Source organism: Penicillium roqueforti (assembly GCF_015533775.1).
Source record: "Penicillium roqueforti strain LCP96 04111 chromosome Unknown scaffold_31, whole genome shotgun sequence".
In the NCBI taxonomy this organism is placed as follows: Eukaryota; Fungi; Ascomycota; class Eurotiomycetes; order Eurotiales; family Aspergillaceae; genus Penicillium; species Penicillium roqueforti.
Window position 1 is genome coordinate 41,507 of NW_024067595.1, and position 18,851 is coordinate 60,357.

General features: G+C 40.0%; 4 protein-coding genes across 4 annotated transcripts; 3 read left to right on the plus strand and 1 right to left on the minus strand.

Annotated features, from left to right (window-relative positions):
• Positions 1 to 8,828: 8,828 nt before the first annotated feature.
• Positions 8,829 to 10,801, minus strand: LCP9604111_8267 (uncharacterized protein; the record flags this gene model as incomplete). Its single annotated transcript, XM_039076391.1, has 10 exons — positions 8,829 to 8,925; positions 8,979 to 9,148; positions 9,216 to 9,324; positions 9,387 to 9,629; positions 9,683 to 10,058; positions 10,109 to 10,260; positions 10,320 to 10,470; positions 10,524 to 10,541; positions 10,595 to 10,644; positions 10,701 to 10,801. 10 exons carry the CDS (start codon positions 10,799 to 10,801, stop codon positions 8,829 to 8,831), a joined length of 1,467 nt encoding a protein of 488 aa, XP_038925652.1.
• A 543-nt stretch (positions 10,802 to 11,344) lies between these two features.
• LCP9604111_8268 (uncharacterized protein) lies at positions 11,345 to 12,777 on the plus strand (the record flags this gene model as incomplete). The annotated part of the gene is made up of 6 exons (XM_039076392.1): positions 11,345 to 11,399; positions 11,454 to 11,555; positions 11,651 to 11,819; positions 11,876 to 11,999; positions 12,053 to 12,480; positions 12,534 to 12,777. 6 exons carry the CDS (start codon positions 11,345 to 11,347, stop codon positions 12,775 to 12,777), a joined length of 1,122 nt encoding a protein of 373 aa, XP_038925653.1.
• Positions 12,778 to 13,299: 522 nt separating this feature from the next.
• Positions 13,300 to 13,841, plus strand: LCP9604111_8269 (uncharacterized protein; the record flags this gene model as incomplete). Its single annotated transcript, XM_039076393.1, has 2 exons — positions 13,300 to 13,663; positions 13,732 to 13,841. 2 exons carry the CDS (start codon positions 13,300 to 13,302, stop codon positions 13,839 to 13,841), a joined length of 474 nt encoding a protein of 157 aa, XP_038925654.1.
• A 1,720-nt stretch (positions 13,842 to 15,561) lies between these two features.
• LCP9604111_8270 (uncharacterized protein) lies at positions 15,562 to 16,641 on the plus strand (the record flags this gene model as incomplete). The annotated part of the gene is made up of 1 exon (XM_039076395.1): positions 15,562 to 16,641. One exon carries the CDS (start codon positions 15,562 to 15,564, stop codon positions 16,639 to 16,641), a length of 1,080 nt encoding a protein of 359 aa, XP_038925655.1.
• Positions 16,642 to 18,851: the final 2,210 nt, after the last annotated feature.

Genomic DNA, 18,851 nt, shown 5'->3' on the forward strand with positions numbered 1-18,851 from the left:
AATCGGTAATATATATATATCCTATATACCTTTCCCGCTACTACCTACTTCTATACTACCTCTACTATTTTAGAATACCTAGTAGGGTAGTCTAAGTAGATAATACTAGTTACTATAAAGGACCTTAATATACTCTTTAGGCCTAATAAGGCCGCTATAGTAATATATATTTAGAATTAGAGGTAAAAGGTATAGCTAGAGTATACTCGCCTATTTAAGTTAACTATTAAGGCTAAAAAGGATACCTATAGGAAGGACTTATTCTTTTAGAGATATAAGAGGTACCTTCTTAATAGTAGTAATACCAGTAGTAGTAATACTAATAGTAGTAATACTAATAGTAGTAATACTAATAGTAGTAATACTATTAATAGTAGTAATACTACTAATAGCGGTAATACTAATAGTAGTAATACTAATAGTAGTAATACTAATAGTAGTAATAGTAATAGTAGTAATAATTAGCCTAATAATAATATTAATATTAATATTAAGATAGGTAAGGGGGAGGGAGAGGGTAGTAAGGCTAATAAAGAATTTAAGGAGGTTAATAATTAAGGCTATATTAATAAATTTTAATAGGTACTAGATATATCTTTTTTTTATAGATAAATGTAACTATAATAATTTCTTTTATAATAATACTTCTACCTTACTACTACTATTCCTAGTTTTTTTACCTAAAAAACTAGTAACTAGTTTTTTAGGTAAAAAAACTCTTAGTTTAAGAAGTAATTTACTTTTATACTTCTACTTTACTACTACTACTTAAAGTTTTTTATCTAAAAAACTAGTTACTAGTTTTTTAGGTAAAAAACTCTTAGTCTAAAAAGTAGTTTACTTTTATACTTCTACTTTACTACTACTACTTAAAGTTTTTTACCTAAAAAACTAGTTACTAGTTTTTTAGGTAAAAAACTCTTAGCCTAAAAAGTAGTATATATATTCTTATAATTTCTATTAGGTCCCTAGCTAATAAGACCTATATAGATAAGTTTTTTTCTTAGATTATAGGTCCCTCAGCCTTTTTAGGATTCTTAGCCTATATTATATAGCCTATATATCTCTATCTAAATTAGGCTAAGTAACTAGCTAATAGGATAACTAGTTAATCTTTAATCTTCCTTATCTAGTTATAATAGAATTAGTCTTTTATTATATATACCTATCCTCTTTATTTATATATACTCTATATTACCCCCTTTATTACTTTATTCCCTTATACTATCCCCTTACTTTCTACTATTATACTAGGTACTATATCCTAAAGTACCTAATCTAATAGGGATATAGATATAACCTATAGTATAGGCTATATTCCCTCCTCTCCCTAGACCTCTTAGGCAGAGTCCTCTTATACCCTATCTTCTTTTAACCTACTACCTAGTAGATAAGCTAGGCCCTTTAATACTAAGCCTAATTACCCTATAATCCCTAGAGACTCCTTATCCTACTTTACCTATATTAGCCCTAACTAGAGAAAGGACTATATCCTATATAATAAAATAGTAAATAAGATATAGGTTAAATAGTAGCTATAAATAGACTATAGATAGAAAGGCAGTATCTACTAGGATATAAATTATAGCTTTCCTATATAATAAGACTTCTACTAGGTTACCTATAGTAGAGATAGGATACTAAAGGTTTAATATAAGTTCTACTATAGTATTTTAGAATACCTAAACTTTCTAAGTAGTAGAAAGGGCTATAATAGCTTATTAACTATATTAAGGTACCTAAAGATATAGGCCTACCTTAGGGCCTAAAATATAATAAGAGTAGGAAGAGGAATTAACTAATTTTTTCTAAAAGAAATATATTTTTAACTACCTAATCCTTAGCTATTACTAATATATCTAGGTCGATAGGACTATATATCCCTTAAGGCCTAATATTTAGAGGCTACCTAGGATAAGGCCCTATTCCAATTTATTACTATAGGTTAACTACCCTTCTCCCTTATTAAGAGTAAGTCCTTTTAATATCTCTTCTAAATAGCCTATATAGTACTATCTTTCCCTTAGATACCTTCTACTATAATAATATACTAGTGCCTATATAATTATATTTAAGAGAGTATAAGCTTAGTACTTAGGATACTACCTAAGGATATAAAAATCTTAATTATATTAGACTACTAGATATCCCTATATAATTAGGGATTTATAGTAATTACTAGCTACTTTATTAATAGTAGCTAGGTATATTATAAGGTTTTACTTAGGTTTAAGCTATTTTATTAGATATATACTAGAAAGTATCTTAGTACTATCTTTCTTAAAACCCTAGCTAAGTATAAGATTATAGACTAGGTATTTAGAATTATAACTAATAATACTTCTAATAATATAATACTAGTTAAGGCTACCTAGATAGGGCTCCTAAGTAATATATAAGTATTCTAAATACCCTACCTTACCTATATTATCTAGCTCTCTCTTAATTAGCTCCTAGGTTACCTATAGGCTATACTAAAAAATAATATTATTAAGTTAGTTTAAACTAATAAGAATTTAAAGAATATAAAAGAAAATAGTAATTATTAGAAATAAGTAATCTTAAAGATACTAAAAAAGATCTATAATCTTACTCTCTATATCTATATTAGCCTAAAGTATTAGGCTACCTTCCTCTAACTATAAGAAAGAAAGGGGCTATATATTATTCTAATCTAGGATATAGTAACCTAGTAGAACTTAACCTTTTTAATACTTTACTAGGTAAAGAGAATATACCTATTCTTTATATCCTTCTATACTAATTATAATTATAAGGAGATACTTCCTAGTAATTTAGAATAGTATTAAATTAACTACCTTCTATAAATCACTTAGCCTTTCTATAATTATATAATAGAACTCTTAAAGATAAAGGAAGTAACTACCTACCTTACCTTTAAGATTTATAATACCCTCTTTAATCACTTTAACTAGGTAGAGATACTACTAAAATAGAAGTATACTCTATAGAAGTTAGAAATACTAAGTATACTTATTACTAGCTATAAAAAGCTAAGTAAGTACTATATATAAATAACTAGTTATAAAGGAGATCTCTTTACTATTAGGATAATACTAGCCCCTAATAGTTAACTTTAATTCTTTTAATTAAATAGCTACTAGGAGTCTAAGTAGTATAATAAATATTAGAAATCCTTCCTAGATATATTAGTACCTTATTAAGAATACCTTACTTTAGGCTAGGGGTTAGCTAATATATTAGCTATAATATTAGCTAGCTCTAGGCTATATAGGCTATTAAAGAGTAGGTAGAAGTCTATAAGACTAGCTATTAATAAGGTAACCTAGTACCTTAATAGTAGTATACTATACCTTAGTCTTCCCTACTATTTTACTATACTATACTAACTACTCTCTACCTTTAGACTTTATTAATACTAAGCCTCTATAGTTCTAGTAAGAAAATAAAACTCATTTTCCTATAATTATATAACTTATCTATAATATCCTCTTAATACTAGTAATTAGGGCTAGTATTAAGTAACTCTTTAATACTATATAGGATATTTACTATTATCGCTATAGTTACCTAAAGTTTAAGATAATTAAGGAGCTTATACTATACTACTATATAACTAAGTTTAGTATTAAAGATACTAAAATAAAGGAATTATAGTAATTACTTAATCTAATAGAGGCTAAGGTTAAGAATAAGGAGAGTACTAACTTTCTAGAGGATAGTAAGTATAATCTAATTAGTAATAATAAGGAGGAGGAGGGAGGGGAAGGTAATAGGGTATAGGAAGTATCTCCTTCCTCTCTAGCTAGTAGGGATAGGGGTAGTAATAGTAATAGTAAGATAGAGGGGGTTTAACTAGATTTACTAGAGCCTACTACTTTATTTTATATATCTTAGAAGAAGTATAAGAGTAGGGTTAATAATGATTATATATATTATTAGAATATATTAATAGTACTATCTTCTCAATTTTTACTCCCTTCTTTGAATTTTCCTAGTATTCTAGCTATAACTAGGATATATAATAATATAGGTCAGAAATGTATTAGTTATATATCTATATACTAGAGGCCTATTTGTATTATATAAGGCCTATATAGGCCCCTATTATAGGCTATAGGCCTAGGGTATTAGCCTATAATTTAGTATAGGCTGAAGAAGTTAGCCTAAAGCCCAGCCTATTAGTGGGCTAGGCTAGGCTAGGCTATGGGCCAGGTAGGCTTTGCCGATGTCTAGGTCTTATTAGATTAGTTACTATACTAGGCTATACTATATACTCTATAGTTAGCTAAGGTAGTACCTATAATACTTACTAAAATAGTACTTATATATATCGAATTCTTAGTAGATTAGTAATAGAATTCTACTAGGGTAGGTACTATTAAAGTCTTCCTTTAGCTACCTAAGTAGCTATAGTAGTATTATACTACTATTTATAGTTATTTAGATATAGATAATATTAGGCTAAAATTAGTATCTAGGTATAACCCTTCTATAAATACTCTTAAATAAAAGCTAATATATAATATTAAATAATATAACTATTAGGAATATAGGTTTTAGATTAAATTAGTAGATATTATATATTTCCTTTAGGTTTTTAGGATCTATATCTAGTATAAATTAGATAGAGAACTTCCTCTAAAACTTATCCTATTAACTAAGATTATAGTAACTAAGTTAGATTTACTCTATTAGTTCCTAAGGGCTTTTACTACTACTTTATATACCTAGTATATCGATAATCCCTTTAGTATATTTAAAATAGATAGAACTAGTACTAAACCTTCTTTTAACTAGTTTTATAATTTTTATAAAGGTAACTAGGGCCTCCCTCTCTTTCTATATATTATCTTTTATAATTATTATATACTTATCTATTATTATCTCTACTATATAGTAGCTATATATCCTATTAATAGGTTAGCTTATTATTACTACTACTATAGTATTATTACTTAGTAGGATAACTATAGTATTATTACTTAATAGAATAGCTAAGGGCTTATCCTACTTACTCCCTCCTCCTCCTTATTAAGCCTTACTTATATTAAATCCTAGGGTACTTAGTAGTAGTAGTAGAACTAGCTATTAGCTACTACCCTTACTAATCGATATATCGCTAACCTCTTTAAGATTCCTTCTACTCCTAGCTATATAATAAAACCTATTAATATTAAGCTAAAGACTATAATCTTAGAGATCTTTTATATAGAGTAGGGTTATTAACTTACTATATAGCCTAGAATAGACCTACTATATATTAATTAGCTTAATATACTTATAATTCTTCTAGACCCTATTCTTAAAGGAAGAAATATATTAGGTAACCTTATTATTAATAGTAAGCCTTATATCTTAGTAGTTCATTTTTACTATAATTAATTTACTAGCTAGCTTAACTATTAACTTTAATATAATATATCTAAAGAAGGCCTTAATATCTTATATACCCTATAGTATAGTTACCTTTTAGTATATTTTATTAATATACTCCTAATTCTTTTAAATATACTACTAAACCTTAATTATACTAATCTACTATTATTAAAAATTAGTATAGTCTTCCTATCCTTTCTATAGCTCCTACTTAGTAATATAATCTAGAAGTATATAAATCTAATACTTAGTTAACTCTTTCCTCTTAACTAGGCTCTTAAGAACCTTAACTACTAGCTTATAGGCCTTAGCTCCCTCCCTCTATTATAGTATATAGAGTACTTCTTCTATTAATAATAGAGTCTATATATTAGTCTTTATATTAGCCTATATATTAGTCTTTATATTAGCCTATATATTAGTCTCTATATTAGTTTATATTTTCTAGAATTAATTATAAGTAAGCTATAGTCTAAAGAATTTTAAATATAATTTATATTCTCTATAGTAGTACCTATATACCCTTTTATCCTAAAATAACTATATTTAATATATAGATTAGACTATATACTATAGCTAACTATAGAATAAGATATATAAAGAAATATATATTAGCCCTTTAAAATTAGTAGATAGCTTTATAGAGTAAAGAATATACTCTAAATCTAAAATATATACTATTAAGAATAGAAAAAAATAAAAGAAGTTTAATTTTAAAAGGTATATACTTAATAGGATCGAGATACCTTCTTAGCCTTATAAGGCCCCCCTCTTCTTTTAGGTACTATTTTTAAATTATATTATAGGATTAGATATCTCTTAATTCTCCTAATAGTCTTTAATTAGTATTTAGGTTAAAGGATTCGGTTATATAGGTATTATAATTCACTATAATATACCTAGTATACCTATATTACTAGCTGTACTATAATATATATTTCTATATAAAGACTAGCCTATCTATAAAGTATTACTAAACTAGCCTTATTTTTTTATTCTTTCTAGAAATAATAAGTAACTGGCTATATTAAAAATTATTTTATAAATAAAAACTAAAATTTTAAGGCTACTAGGATATAAAAGGCTATCTTTCAATTAAGAAACTAAAATATATATAAGTAATAGTATACTATTCTACTAAGTAAGTATTTTTATATATACTAAGACCTATTATTTATATAAAAATAGGCCTAAATAGGCTACTAGTAGGCTTATAGGCTTAGCCCACTAGGCTATAGGCTAGGCTGGGCCTAGGGGAGCTGGGCCTATAGCCTATATAGGTTAGGCCATGGGCCGAAATCTTAGGCCTATGCTGGGCTTTGCCGATGTCTACTTACTACCTAGAAAGGTATGATCGTCGAGGATCGTGGGATCGATTGTTTCAGTGTTTAGAAGCTCTCTAGTCTAGAATCGATAGCTTAAGAGTGGTACTGACTATTAATAACGGCAGGCTCTAAGTCGCACGATCCTAAACCAGGGGATCGATACTTAGCATCTAAATGTTATCGGGCATTATTATAGAATTAATGTATTCGATACCTGGTATGTCTTACAATTGCAAAATGTCTTGAGAGTCGAAAGTCTTAGTTTAGAGGAACGGCGTATGCCCTGGGAATAAAAGACTCGGACGCCAGTACTGGCTAGGTAGAAACGGATGGGCTGGCGTAGGTCTATCCGAAGATAACTGTGAATAGATATAGGCGTAGGAACCGGGTGCCTGGAACAGTTTGAAACGTTTTTTTTTTTTCTTTTTAGCAGGCGGACGATAATAGATGATATCGTTCAATTGATCGGTTCCATACTGCAAGAAAGATTTAAACGCAATGTATTAGAATAGAAGAGAAGGAACTATAAATAGGTAGTTAGCCTCTTCCATAGTCTGAGGAGTTCTAACGACCTTTTATACCTGCCTACCGCCCCCTGCCTCTTCTAGGCGTTTTGAGTAGGTCGGATTTACAAGATTCACGAGACAAAGCGTACCCTACCGATACAGAGATCTACCAACCTATCCGGAAATCACTAAGTCACGCGTAAGGCCGACATATATACGGCATTTCTCCTATTAGATCAAAGTGTTTCATTCGAAAGAGTCTACGGTCTATCTTACTACGCCTTACCAGAAGAGGGCTATAGCGAAGGGGTTATCTCTAAAGGGCTACTAGTATAAGGATCAGCGTCCAGTCGGGTGAGGTATTATACGTAACTCCGGGGCTAAAAAAAATATAAGGGAAAACTTATACTTGACATATATTGTGAAGAGACGACTAAAGACTCTTTAGGATATGGTGACTACAGGCACTCATAAAATAAAGATACTGGTAGAGAATAAGGAATAGGCGAAGAGGAGAATTTAAAGGCGATTTAAATTCTAGTTTTACTATATTATTGGAACTGTAGTCTCTTTTATAGATAACGATAGAGGCCGGAGGATAGAATTCTTCTTCTACTAAGAGTAGATAATCTCAACCAGATCCTACAATCTAACCTATTATAGTCGAGGACGCTAGACCATCCTAGTCACACAGTCTATAACAAGTTATAGTTCACTGGCAAAAATTCCCGCAGTTACAGTCTCGTATTAACTACAAGATATAGCATCGACCAAGGTCCAGGGCGTATACAGTATTTTCGCTATTAGCCTATATGACCGAGCTGTGATTTCGAGTTTTCACCGATTAGGTAGAAAGGGACCGGAGAGACCGACAATAACGATAACCGGGCGTTTAGCCAGATAACTAGGAGCTATTCTATAAAGCCGGGGCTATATAACGTAACCTTAGGTAGGGCGGTAGGAGAGGGATATATAGCGTCGAGGGTATACTAGCACTTTACAGATTTAAAGGGAGGCCCGCCGAGTCAGAGACAGAAAGGCACACTAGCAGAGGGAGACCTAGATATCTTTATAGCATGGTGCTCAGTCACTGCCCTAGGGAAGGAGTAGGATCATCGACACAAAAGGACAGGATGCTGTATCATCCCAGTGGTTACGATTCTAGGTGATAGGCATTATAAGCTGGATATCGGATCAAGCGGCATCTCCGGTAAAAATGAAAGGGGCAGTACATCGGGCTGAAAGCAAATGTGCAGTACTCGGTGGGGGCCAGAGTAAAAGAAAGGGGGCGGCGATGAGTGCAAAATAGAGAGGCAGAAAAATGAAAAAGTGGGAGAAAGGGAGGAAGAGCAGCGAAGACTGGTCTTTTATGCCGGAGGGCATTGAAGAGAGGTTACGTGACGGCGTATTAGGGCGCTAAACCAAGAAGGGCAAAACTAACCGGATACAGTAATTCACAGGTCCCAATATTACAATGTAAATTTCATTAAAGATCACCGCCCAAGGCCCTAGTATACCGTAAGGCAGATGTCGTTACCGGACTATTCCTTATATTACGAGAAACGCCATTTATTAGTATCTATCCGAGATATTTAGATAATATTTGATCAATATCGAACCATCTACGAGATTTGATTCAGTTCTTCAATGTCGGGGTCCCATCAACTACTACAGTGTCCGTTTCCTCGTCACTACTTTCCTGGGGTGACACCAAGGCTTGTTTCCTTTGCTCCCTATAATAATATGTCAGTTTAATATTCACCAATATTTCAGGACGGGATTTTACCTTCGCCATATGTAAACAGAAGTTACGAAACCAGCCCACAGCAGGAAGAAAAAGACAAATGATACTGGCCATCCCTTTCGCCATCTAGGCGCACCGTCGGGGCCGGCGGTTGGGTATGCCAGCAAAGGAACCCAGATATTGAATGAATAGCCAAATGTCATCATGGAGCCCTGTAATGCAAGAAAGATGCTGGTCAGTATGATTTCTTTTGTCCGCTGGATAAAGGAATTGCCGTACCATTATGAGAGCACGCTCCTCCGCATCATCCCTCACTATCACATTGATGGTGGAATATAGAATTGGACTCAAGCATCCAGCCGCTCCGAAGACATACCAGGCAACGAATCTTTGAAGAAGCTTGTTAGTACCACGGACTCAATCTGAGGACTAGTTAAGGAGTTATCTTACTTCAGGCCTGTAGGGATGTTCCAAACTATCATGCATAATGTTGAGAATAGACAGCATGCCGATGCAATGGTGTAAATGATCCATTCCGGATAAATCGCAGCTAATGTTGTCCCTAGCCATGAGGCCACGATGTTAATCGCGTAAGTAACAGTCGGCAGCTGGTTGATTTGAGTCACTGAGTATCCCTCTTGTTTGAGCCATAGGCTCATATAGCTGCTTGGATAGGAGCAGATGATCATGCATCTAAAACCAACGTTAGTAAATTGACTACAGCAGTGAATCCTTTCCAAACTTACGCGTAGCAAGTGATAAAGACCCAAATGTGCCATCTCTTAAAGGTTCTCTTAAAGACGTCGAGACTCATTTTGCCAGGCTGGCGAATCTTGGCTCTCTTAGTTCTCTCCTTGGCCAATTCAATATCACGGTCCGTCAGATAGAATGGCTTAGGCGAGCCCGGAATACCGGGAAAGATGAGGAATCCGAGCAAGGCCACGGGGATGGTAAATATGCCGTCGATTACGAACAGCCACCTCCACCCTGGCATACCCCCAACACCAGAAAGGTTGGTATAAGCCGCTGCCTGAAGGTATCCACTAACCATAGTACCGAGCGGGTTGCAGATGAACCATGTTCCGGCTCGTTTGAACAGTTCGGGACCTGTGTACCATGAACCTTTTTTATGGTTAGTATACCAGATGACTACATATATTGGTTGAACTTACCGAGAATGAAATGCGTTCCAGCAAAGACAGGTGCTTCTAGCATTCCAACCAAGAAACGAAGGGCATAGAGCTGGTGTACGTTCGTGACACGGCTTTGGGCAAATGTGCAAATACCCCAGAGAACTTCGAGTGTAGGTAACAACCAGCGAGCCCTATAGAATGAGTCAGTCGCTTGGTATGGGTGAGAAAGAGATCAATTCCTGATACTCACAACTTTGGGCGTGACATGAGCAGTAGTCCAGGAATCTGGAATAGCACATATGAACAAAAGTAGCAGACATTGAAGTAGTTGAGCTCATTGCCGTACAGACCGAAGTCCTCTTTCAAACCACTAACATATGCATTGCTAATGTTTGTCTGGTCTGCGATATATTGGCATCGAGTCAAAGGGCATTGAATGTGGAAATAGGCTTACCCAGATATTTGACAAAGACTGAGTTCGTTAGTGGCGTCTCTCGGGTGCATCATTTGGACTTGTGTACTTACAGCAGAGACAAGCAAATATCAGAATGGACAAGTCCAACTTGAATAATAATCTGGCAACGTCAGTATAGATCGACAGAGATACTCTCCCAAACCTTGATCTGCTTACTTTCTCTCCTCGGCAGGATATGAAGATGGGTACCAATTAAATACTTCCTTGAAAAGTCCCAGAGGGGACAATCTCCCGGCCTTGGGTTTCAGGTCAGACATGGAAGGCTCGGCAGACGTCCGATGCTGTTCCTAAAGGTGCAAAAGACAAAGCACATTAAATTATAGACCACCGCCATTACTTATAGGATCTCTTGATATAGCATCTCGGCATATAAAAACCAGCTAGCCGTAGAGATGTTAACCAATTTCCCCACTCGCTGTCACCATCGCTCGTTCAGGAATTTTTAATAGTCAAAACAGACCATCCACGAGGCTAAAGGACGTCTGGAACCGAAGCTAACACATTTGCCGTTCACTTTGATGCGCCGGCGGAGACGACATGTTTCTGCATGATGGCGTGCGCGAATCCCGGTCTACCACACGAAATCCGGAAATTGGCCGTTATCTCAGGCCTCATCGGACGAATTTATTGCGTGCTCTTATAAAATCCCTCCGCTATCTGATGCGGGGGTATATCGTCGGAATGATGTGCGAATAGACTTATATACGACGTGTGTTTCCTAAGGTGTTGATGTGGAAACGAGCTACTTGAAGTAGCTGCATATACTTGTTCGCCTCTTGGAAACTCATAGCCTGCCCAAAATGCCGGGCAAATACATTGAAAAATATGATCAGGTCCCTGTGACCAAGGAAGACCGTGGGTAATGCTGATTTCTTGGTGTTTTCGTCTTGCTGACTGCTCCGGGATTAGTTGACTGGGCTGAGCTTATCACACTGGACCTTACCCAGTATGACCAACCTGGAGGAAAGGAAGATCTTGTCAAGCAGCTCGATCACGCTGTTAGAAATGTTGGTGAGTCGACGCTTCTTTGTGCTCCGTGCTGAGGCCGGGGATATGAATTCGAGTAGGCTCGATCCTTGGCTTAGTGCTAATCAGACTTGAAACAGGATTCTTTTACGTTAAGAACTTTAACATTAGCCAAGAAGAGATCGACAACCAGTTCGCTCTAGGGCGGGAGTTCTATGCCCTGCCACTTGAAGAGAAACTCAAGTTCCACAGCGCCAGTGATCTTGAAAGAGGTGAATATAACTCTTACCGTCCTGCAGGGCACCGAATGTAAGAAACAGATCGCCCTCAGAGACATATTGGAGAAACGCTAACACGTAACTCAGCTTAGGAAATGGCATCAAGGATAATGTCCAGGTATACAATATTCCAAAGTTCGACGGTTACCACGAGCGTCCCCAGCCCTCTGTCATTGCCGAAAACATTAAGGAGATTGAAACTTTCAGTCGGGTAATTTTCCTTTTATCATCGTCGTCTATTCCTTTAACTGACCCGAACTAAAGAAATGCCACACCGAAGTTGTTGAGAAGCTTCTCCGCCTCTTCGCAATCCTGCTCGAGCTGCCAGACGAAGACCAACTAGTCCGCGACCACCAATACGACCTCAAGGGCGAGGATCATCTGCGCTATATGCATTATGCAGCCCGCAGCGCTGAGGATAACAAGAAGGTCGGTGAGCTCTACAGTCCCGGCCACACAGACTTGGGAACAGTTACTCTTCTGTTCCGACAACCGGTAGCTGCACTTCAGATCCTGAACTCAGAGGGTCAATGGAAGTGGGTCAAGCCCCAGGACGGGACCATTACTATCAACACATGCGACGCCCTCACCGCGCTCACGGGTGGCTTGATTAAGTCGAGTATTCACCGGGTCCACGCACCCCCTGCTGACCAGGCTCATATTGATCGATTGGGTGTGTTGTATTTTGCTCGGTAAGTTCCTTCGGCTATGCGGCACCGGAGTCTTCAGGGTCTAATGAATATAGCCCCAACAACCACGTTATCCTTGACCCAATTCAGAACAGCCCCCTCCTCCAGAGACTTGGCTTGACTACCAACGCGTTCACCGAACTTGGACAGCACCTGACGACTGAGCAGTGGGTTAAAGTTCGACAGACACAGCAGCAGCGAAAGAATCGGGATGTCAAGATTTCTAGTGAGGGGAAATACACCTATAAGCCGAAGGATCTCGAGATCATTCCTGGCCTCCAGGCGGCGATCTACAACTAATCGGGTCGGTATATGATGTGCATTTTGCATTAAATGATTGAATTTCCCGGTATGAAAATAGCAAAGAGCAACTGTAGTTCAAATTCAAGTGATAAAGAACCTCGGTCCGACTTGGAAGTGAATGAATAGTGTAGTATCCAAAAATAGAGCAGAGTACGCCGAATCTCCTTTGCCGATGAACGCATCTGCAGGTGGATTCCAGTGACGTCATTTCTAGGAACGATCAGCAACATCTTTCGGGGGGAAAAGTCCAGCGAAACAATGTCAATCACTCATTCACTCAATTACCCAAAAGAGATTCCTGCTGCAGAATCCTGGTCAATAGCCCTACTCGCTATTGTTGTACCCTGCCCACTCCGATACTAGACCCGAACAGATCCCGATATCAGCCCTACGTCAGACTCAGCCCTACGCCTTACCATTACCATTTTTGCTTCTAATTCCACTTCGTTATTCTCCGCGCCCATGTCATTCCCAGAATCCGAAAAATACTCCCAATCCAAGGGAGCAAACTGCTTCACCATGAGTCCAAACCCCTCCAGCGACTCATTGTACCTGGATTCCAATGTTGCACTCGGACAACGGAGGCAATCCGAGGTCGAGATGGAGGCAAATGACGCCGCTTTCCATAAAGCCGAAGGACAGGAAGGACAGGAAGGTGTTCTTACGGGCATGAAACATCAACTCGACTCGATGGCTCCTGGTGGCTCCATGTCGGAGTTTGGAAATTCCGTTAGCTCTGCCGCCCAAGAGAAGATGATCGCCGCGAAGGATACTTTAATGGACGAAGCGTATCCTGCTGCGCAGGGAGCCTTACGTACCGTTCAAGGTCACATTCGCGCCATTTCAGGTGGATCAAATGAAGCTCAGGAGATGGTACCTCCAGGTATGTTCATGCATGAGTTTCCTGGCAGCACGTATGACTTGATTGCTGATGACAGTGTTATATTTTAGAACCTTCCCAGGAGGAACGCGAATGCGTTGATAAAATGAGCAACGAACAGGTTTGCGATTTCCTACGAGAGAGACATATGAGCAATAAGCACACACAGCCAACAAAGTAGATAGATCATACATTTTTGGCGTTTTGGGATTTTATTCTCCATTGACTGGGGATCTGAATAATTCGTGTCTTTTGCCGCTTGTTGAATATTCCGAATGTCACCGATCGCATCTCCTCTCTAGGGGGGCAGGATTCTCGCTGATTACTTCACATGTATAATAAGGATGTCGCAGAGACTGAGACTATTTGAGTGGCAATGCTGAGACTCGATCCAAATTGATACTGCTCAGGCTATAGACAGCTGCTCTAAATCCTCTGTCGAGTGCGCACATCCAAACCCAGGAAGTCAACCAGAAACACTCGATCTCACCCTGAGGACGCGTACACTCGAACCACGGCAACCTGAAAGTCCCCGGGTCAAAGGATTATTGGTATTTGCGGTAAGAAGGGCTTTGACGTCCGGGTTGTTCATCTACGGGCCGAATAATTGCTGCGGTCGCGTTTCCACGAGGTTAAGTAGTTCCACTGCTAAGTAATATGGTAATGGATTCACAGCAGACAATATCCTATTCACAATTCGCAAAGGCGGGTGAATTCTAGAGTCATGTAGATAAAAACTATTGTCATGAAATGCAATGTATGCGAAGGGGCAATGTCGAGGCATAGTGGAACCTCGGTGGAATTTAAGGTATGCAGCTAACCAAATACGACTGGAGGTACCAAGGGACTGGGACTATAAAATAACCTTGAGATTTAAGGATATATGACATGATCCTGAATCTCTTTGTCCTTAGGCAAACTCGGAATTTGAATGTCTATTTGGTTCGCATTCTTTCTTTATTGTCGGTTTCTGGCTATGCTACTTAAGTAGGTAGAAAGTACATGAATATATCAGACCGGCTAGGATTCAACAATCCATGAACCCAAGCAGCGATCGTTAAATAGGTTAATAAAAGAATTCCTCCAGTGGACCCTCTGTCAATTGCATCAAAATGCGTTCACAATGAAGTAAATGTCAATGTTTGGGTCAAGTGTGCCACCGCCGCCACTTTGTATAAAAGAGGACCATCACCGTTCGACTTCACAATAATCAACTTGAGCCCTCTTCTTCTCAAACTCTATCATACACAATGCGCCCCCGATCCGGAAGTATGAATCGGTCCAGCGATGCCGAATCCGATCAAGAACACAACCAAGAGTCCGTCAATCACACAGACCACTCGGTGGTTACCAACCGTGGTGCACCAGCACGTCACTCTCGCCGTGAGCGATCTGAGTATCGATCGTGGGATAGGGCTAGCGATAGACCGACCACGGGAACAACGGGTTCGAAGAATAGATCCGTCTCGAGACATTGATACTTCGTGCGATATCGTGGTTTATGGGCTGGATTTGGGTAACTGCTATTTCTCGGATAGTCTGTGCACAGTCATGCTCATCTAGGTCTGAATTACTGTACAGCCTATTTGGTCATACCTTGCGATGTAACTATATAAAATATACCTACTCTGGAAGGTTTCTTGTCAACTACTCAATCTCAACTCTCGCATTTCGAGGTATATCCTATGAACAACTACGAGCTTCCAAGATACTGGTAGAGATGTTATTTGACTTTATTCTTATTAAAAGGAAGATACGCTTTATATTTCTTCAACAATCCCAAGGAGGTAATTAGGGCTCCTAAACTAGGGCTAGTGCCCCTCCATCGGCGATAGCCTCCCGCCGCCAACATCAGAAAGCAACAACCACAGACTCAACAAAAGTCGCCAAGCAACCCCAAAATGGCGCCAATCCCCATAACCATCGTGACGGGCTTCCTCGGCTCAGGCAAAACAACCATCCTCCTCAACCTAATCCCGCAACTTCCAAAGACCTACAAGCTGGCCCTCCTCAAAAACGAATTCGGCGACGTAGCCGTGGACTCCCAACTGGCCTCAACGCAATCCATCAGCGGCGTGCGCGAAATGCTCAATGGCTGTATATGCTGCAACCTCGTTGGCCAAGTCAGCGACGCACTGGACCAGCTCCGCGCCGAAGTGAAACCCGACCGCATCGTGATCGAGACCAGCGGCAGCGCGTTCCCCGCAACGCTTGCGATGGAGGTGAACAGGCTTGCGCGCGAGCATGGTGGACATTACGTTCTCGATGGTGTGATTAGTGTTATAGATGTCGAGAACTGGGAGGGATATGAGGATACCTCGTACACGGCAAAGATCCAGGCCAAGTATACCGATTTGATTGTTTTTAATAAGTGGGAGGATATGCCTGAGCGGTTTGATGTTTGTCTGGACCGAGTTGGTGATTTGGAGATTGAGACACCTTGGGTTAAGTCGGATAAGGGTCGGGTTGATATGGAAGTGATGCTGGGTATTGATGGGGCTTTGTTTAAGGAGGAAGAGGCTGGCAATGGACATGAGAGTAAGCATCAACATGATCATCAGTCCGAGGTGGAGGTTCTGTCTGTGGTTTTGAAGTCCGATGTCCAGGGGAAGACGGTGGATGTTGCTGCTCTCGAGCGGTTTCTCTCTTTGACGCCTCGCGAGGAGGTGTATCGCATCAAGGGGATTGTTCGCTGCTCGAACCAGGATCTTCCGGTGGAGACATCGGATGATTTGAATGCGAGACAGACGCTCGAGTCGCCTGGCATGCAGTATTATATTCTCAATTGGGCGTTTGGACGTTGGACCTGCACTCCTTCCGCTGTGGTTGCCGAGTTTGCAGACCCGGCTGTCATTGCCCGCATTACATTGATTCTTGCTCGATACGAGTCGGCTAAGTGGAAGAAGAAGCTCGAAGCTGGTGGGCTGATTCAGGCAGGCGAGGAAGAGAGTGTGGAGTTGAGTGTGGAGCGTTTGGTCTAGATTTTTGATGAGGCCAGCTCTTGTTCATAGATGCCGTGATGTTGGTACGGACTAGTTTCTCATGATACCTTGTAGATGTGATGATAGAGAACATGATACACCTGTAAATAAATATCAAGACTTTTCATATCTTATGTTCGAAAGCATTGACGATAACAATATAGCAAAACGTCCAGCAGAAAAGATACCAAAAGATACCTAGTCAATGGACGTTGATGCAAACACGACAAGCTCTATTCTAATTTAGAATCTAATGGCAAAAAATACGATCGTATATGCAGCGAGAACGCACGATAGATACTATATTAGACGGCCTCCTCCGGGTAGAGGTCAATAAACAAAAAGCGATTCCAACAAAAAGACAATTGTAAACGATTGTGAAGCAAAACAGTATTCAAACTAGTAGTTGAGCAAAGCGGAAGCACCAGGCTCACTAGAAATATAGATCACCTCGTGGTTGTCCGAGAAGCCGTTAAAACGGGTAGCGCTGCACTTGGTGTAGGCTCCCATCTCCTCAAAATAGAGCCAGTCGCCAGTGTCCAGCAGGCCAGGCAAGGCAATGCTTTCACTTATAACATCGATGCCATCGCAGGTAGGGCCCCAGATAGAATAAGTGATGTCCTCCGAAGTCGCAGAGTTCGGGGAAGCAGGCTGGGAGCCGTCCGAGGCACAGGTGAGAATCTGAGCGACGGGATGCTGGTGATCGAAGATGATGTTCGAAAAGTTGCCATAGACGCCGTCGTTCAGATACAACATGAAAGCATCGCGCGAGGGATCATCGGGATGCGGAATGTCACGCCGCGCAATGACATTGGCGGCCAGAGTGTAGGCAGTGGCTACGTAGTAGCGACCGGGCTCGGCAATCACACGGATGTTTGGCGGGAAATAAGTGTCCACGGCTTCGCCCAGAATGCCCGCGAACTTCTCAAATGTGTCCTGGCAGAAGCCGCCGCCAACATCCAGAGTGTGGAGCTCGTGGCCGATCTCTTCCGCATGATCAAAGACTGTGCGCGCATCCTGCACGGCCTCGAGGAAAGCCCGGGGATCCTCGGCGCCAGATCCGACGTGGAAACTGACACCGACGACCTTGAGGTCCAATTTATAAGCCAGTTCGAGCAACGGACGAGCCTGGTCCATGGAAGCACCGAACTTCATGCTCAGCCGGCACAGGCTGGTCGAGTCATCGGTCAAGATGCGGAGGTAGAGCTCCGCCTCAGGGAAGGTGGCCTTGATCTTGTACAACTCATCGGCATTGTCAAAGGTCATCTGCTTGACGCCGACCTCGGCAGCATAGCGCAGGTAAGACTTGGTCTTGCAAGGTTGCGCATAGATAATGCGGCTGGGATCAATGCCCGTCTGAAGGGCCATATCGATCTCAGACTTGGAGGCACAGTCGAAACCGTTTCCAAGCTGGGCCATGAGCCGGAGGACTTCTGGGTCCGGGTTACACTTGACAGCTGTTCAGTGTTCATTAGCAGGGGTCCATGGTGGGCTGTCGAATAAAGAGTGAGGCCTACCATAGAAGGGCTTGACACGGCCCAAATTCATCTTCCAGCGCATATGCTGGCGGTAGACTTCACCCATATCCGCAACGTAAAAAGGATCCTCCTCACCAGGACCACATTGGTCCAAATCCACCTCCGCCGCACGCTTCCTCAACACATCCAGAACAAGCTCCTTGGCAGTCAACGATGATTGCAACAAATTGTTGTCCCCGCCATGACTGCTGACAAGACCGAGATGGTCCAGACTATTGGTATAGTCTTTTCTGAAGGTGCATACTTCAGCAGTCGATACACACGCAGTCGGTGCCATAACCATGCCGCTGCGACTCAGCACAATTTGAATAGAAATAGAGAGATGATAGAAAGTTTTTAATCGGCAGGCGACTGCGCGTTAGGGAGGACGAAAAGTGTCACAACCGTAGTTGACTGGACCAAGCCTCCTAGACCCTTCCCCCTGAAGAGGAAGAACCTTGAAAGAAGTCCTATGCGGCAGCTCAGAGAACGGGGGGATAATCTCCGGGGACGTCAACGGGACGAAAATAGGCGAACCGGACGAGAGTTCAGAAAAGACCAGGAGGTGGAATGTTGTTAAGAGTGTCGCGGAGACGTTGGGTGGAGACAATTTGGCTAAGAACCAGAAGATAGGCTACTGGAGCCGTGGTGACCGAATCGCCTTTGGGGATTCCAAAGGCAGGGTCTGAAAAG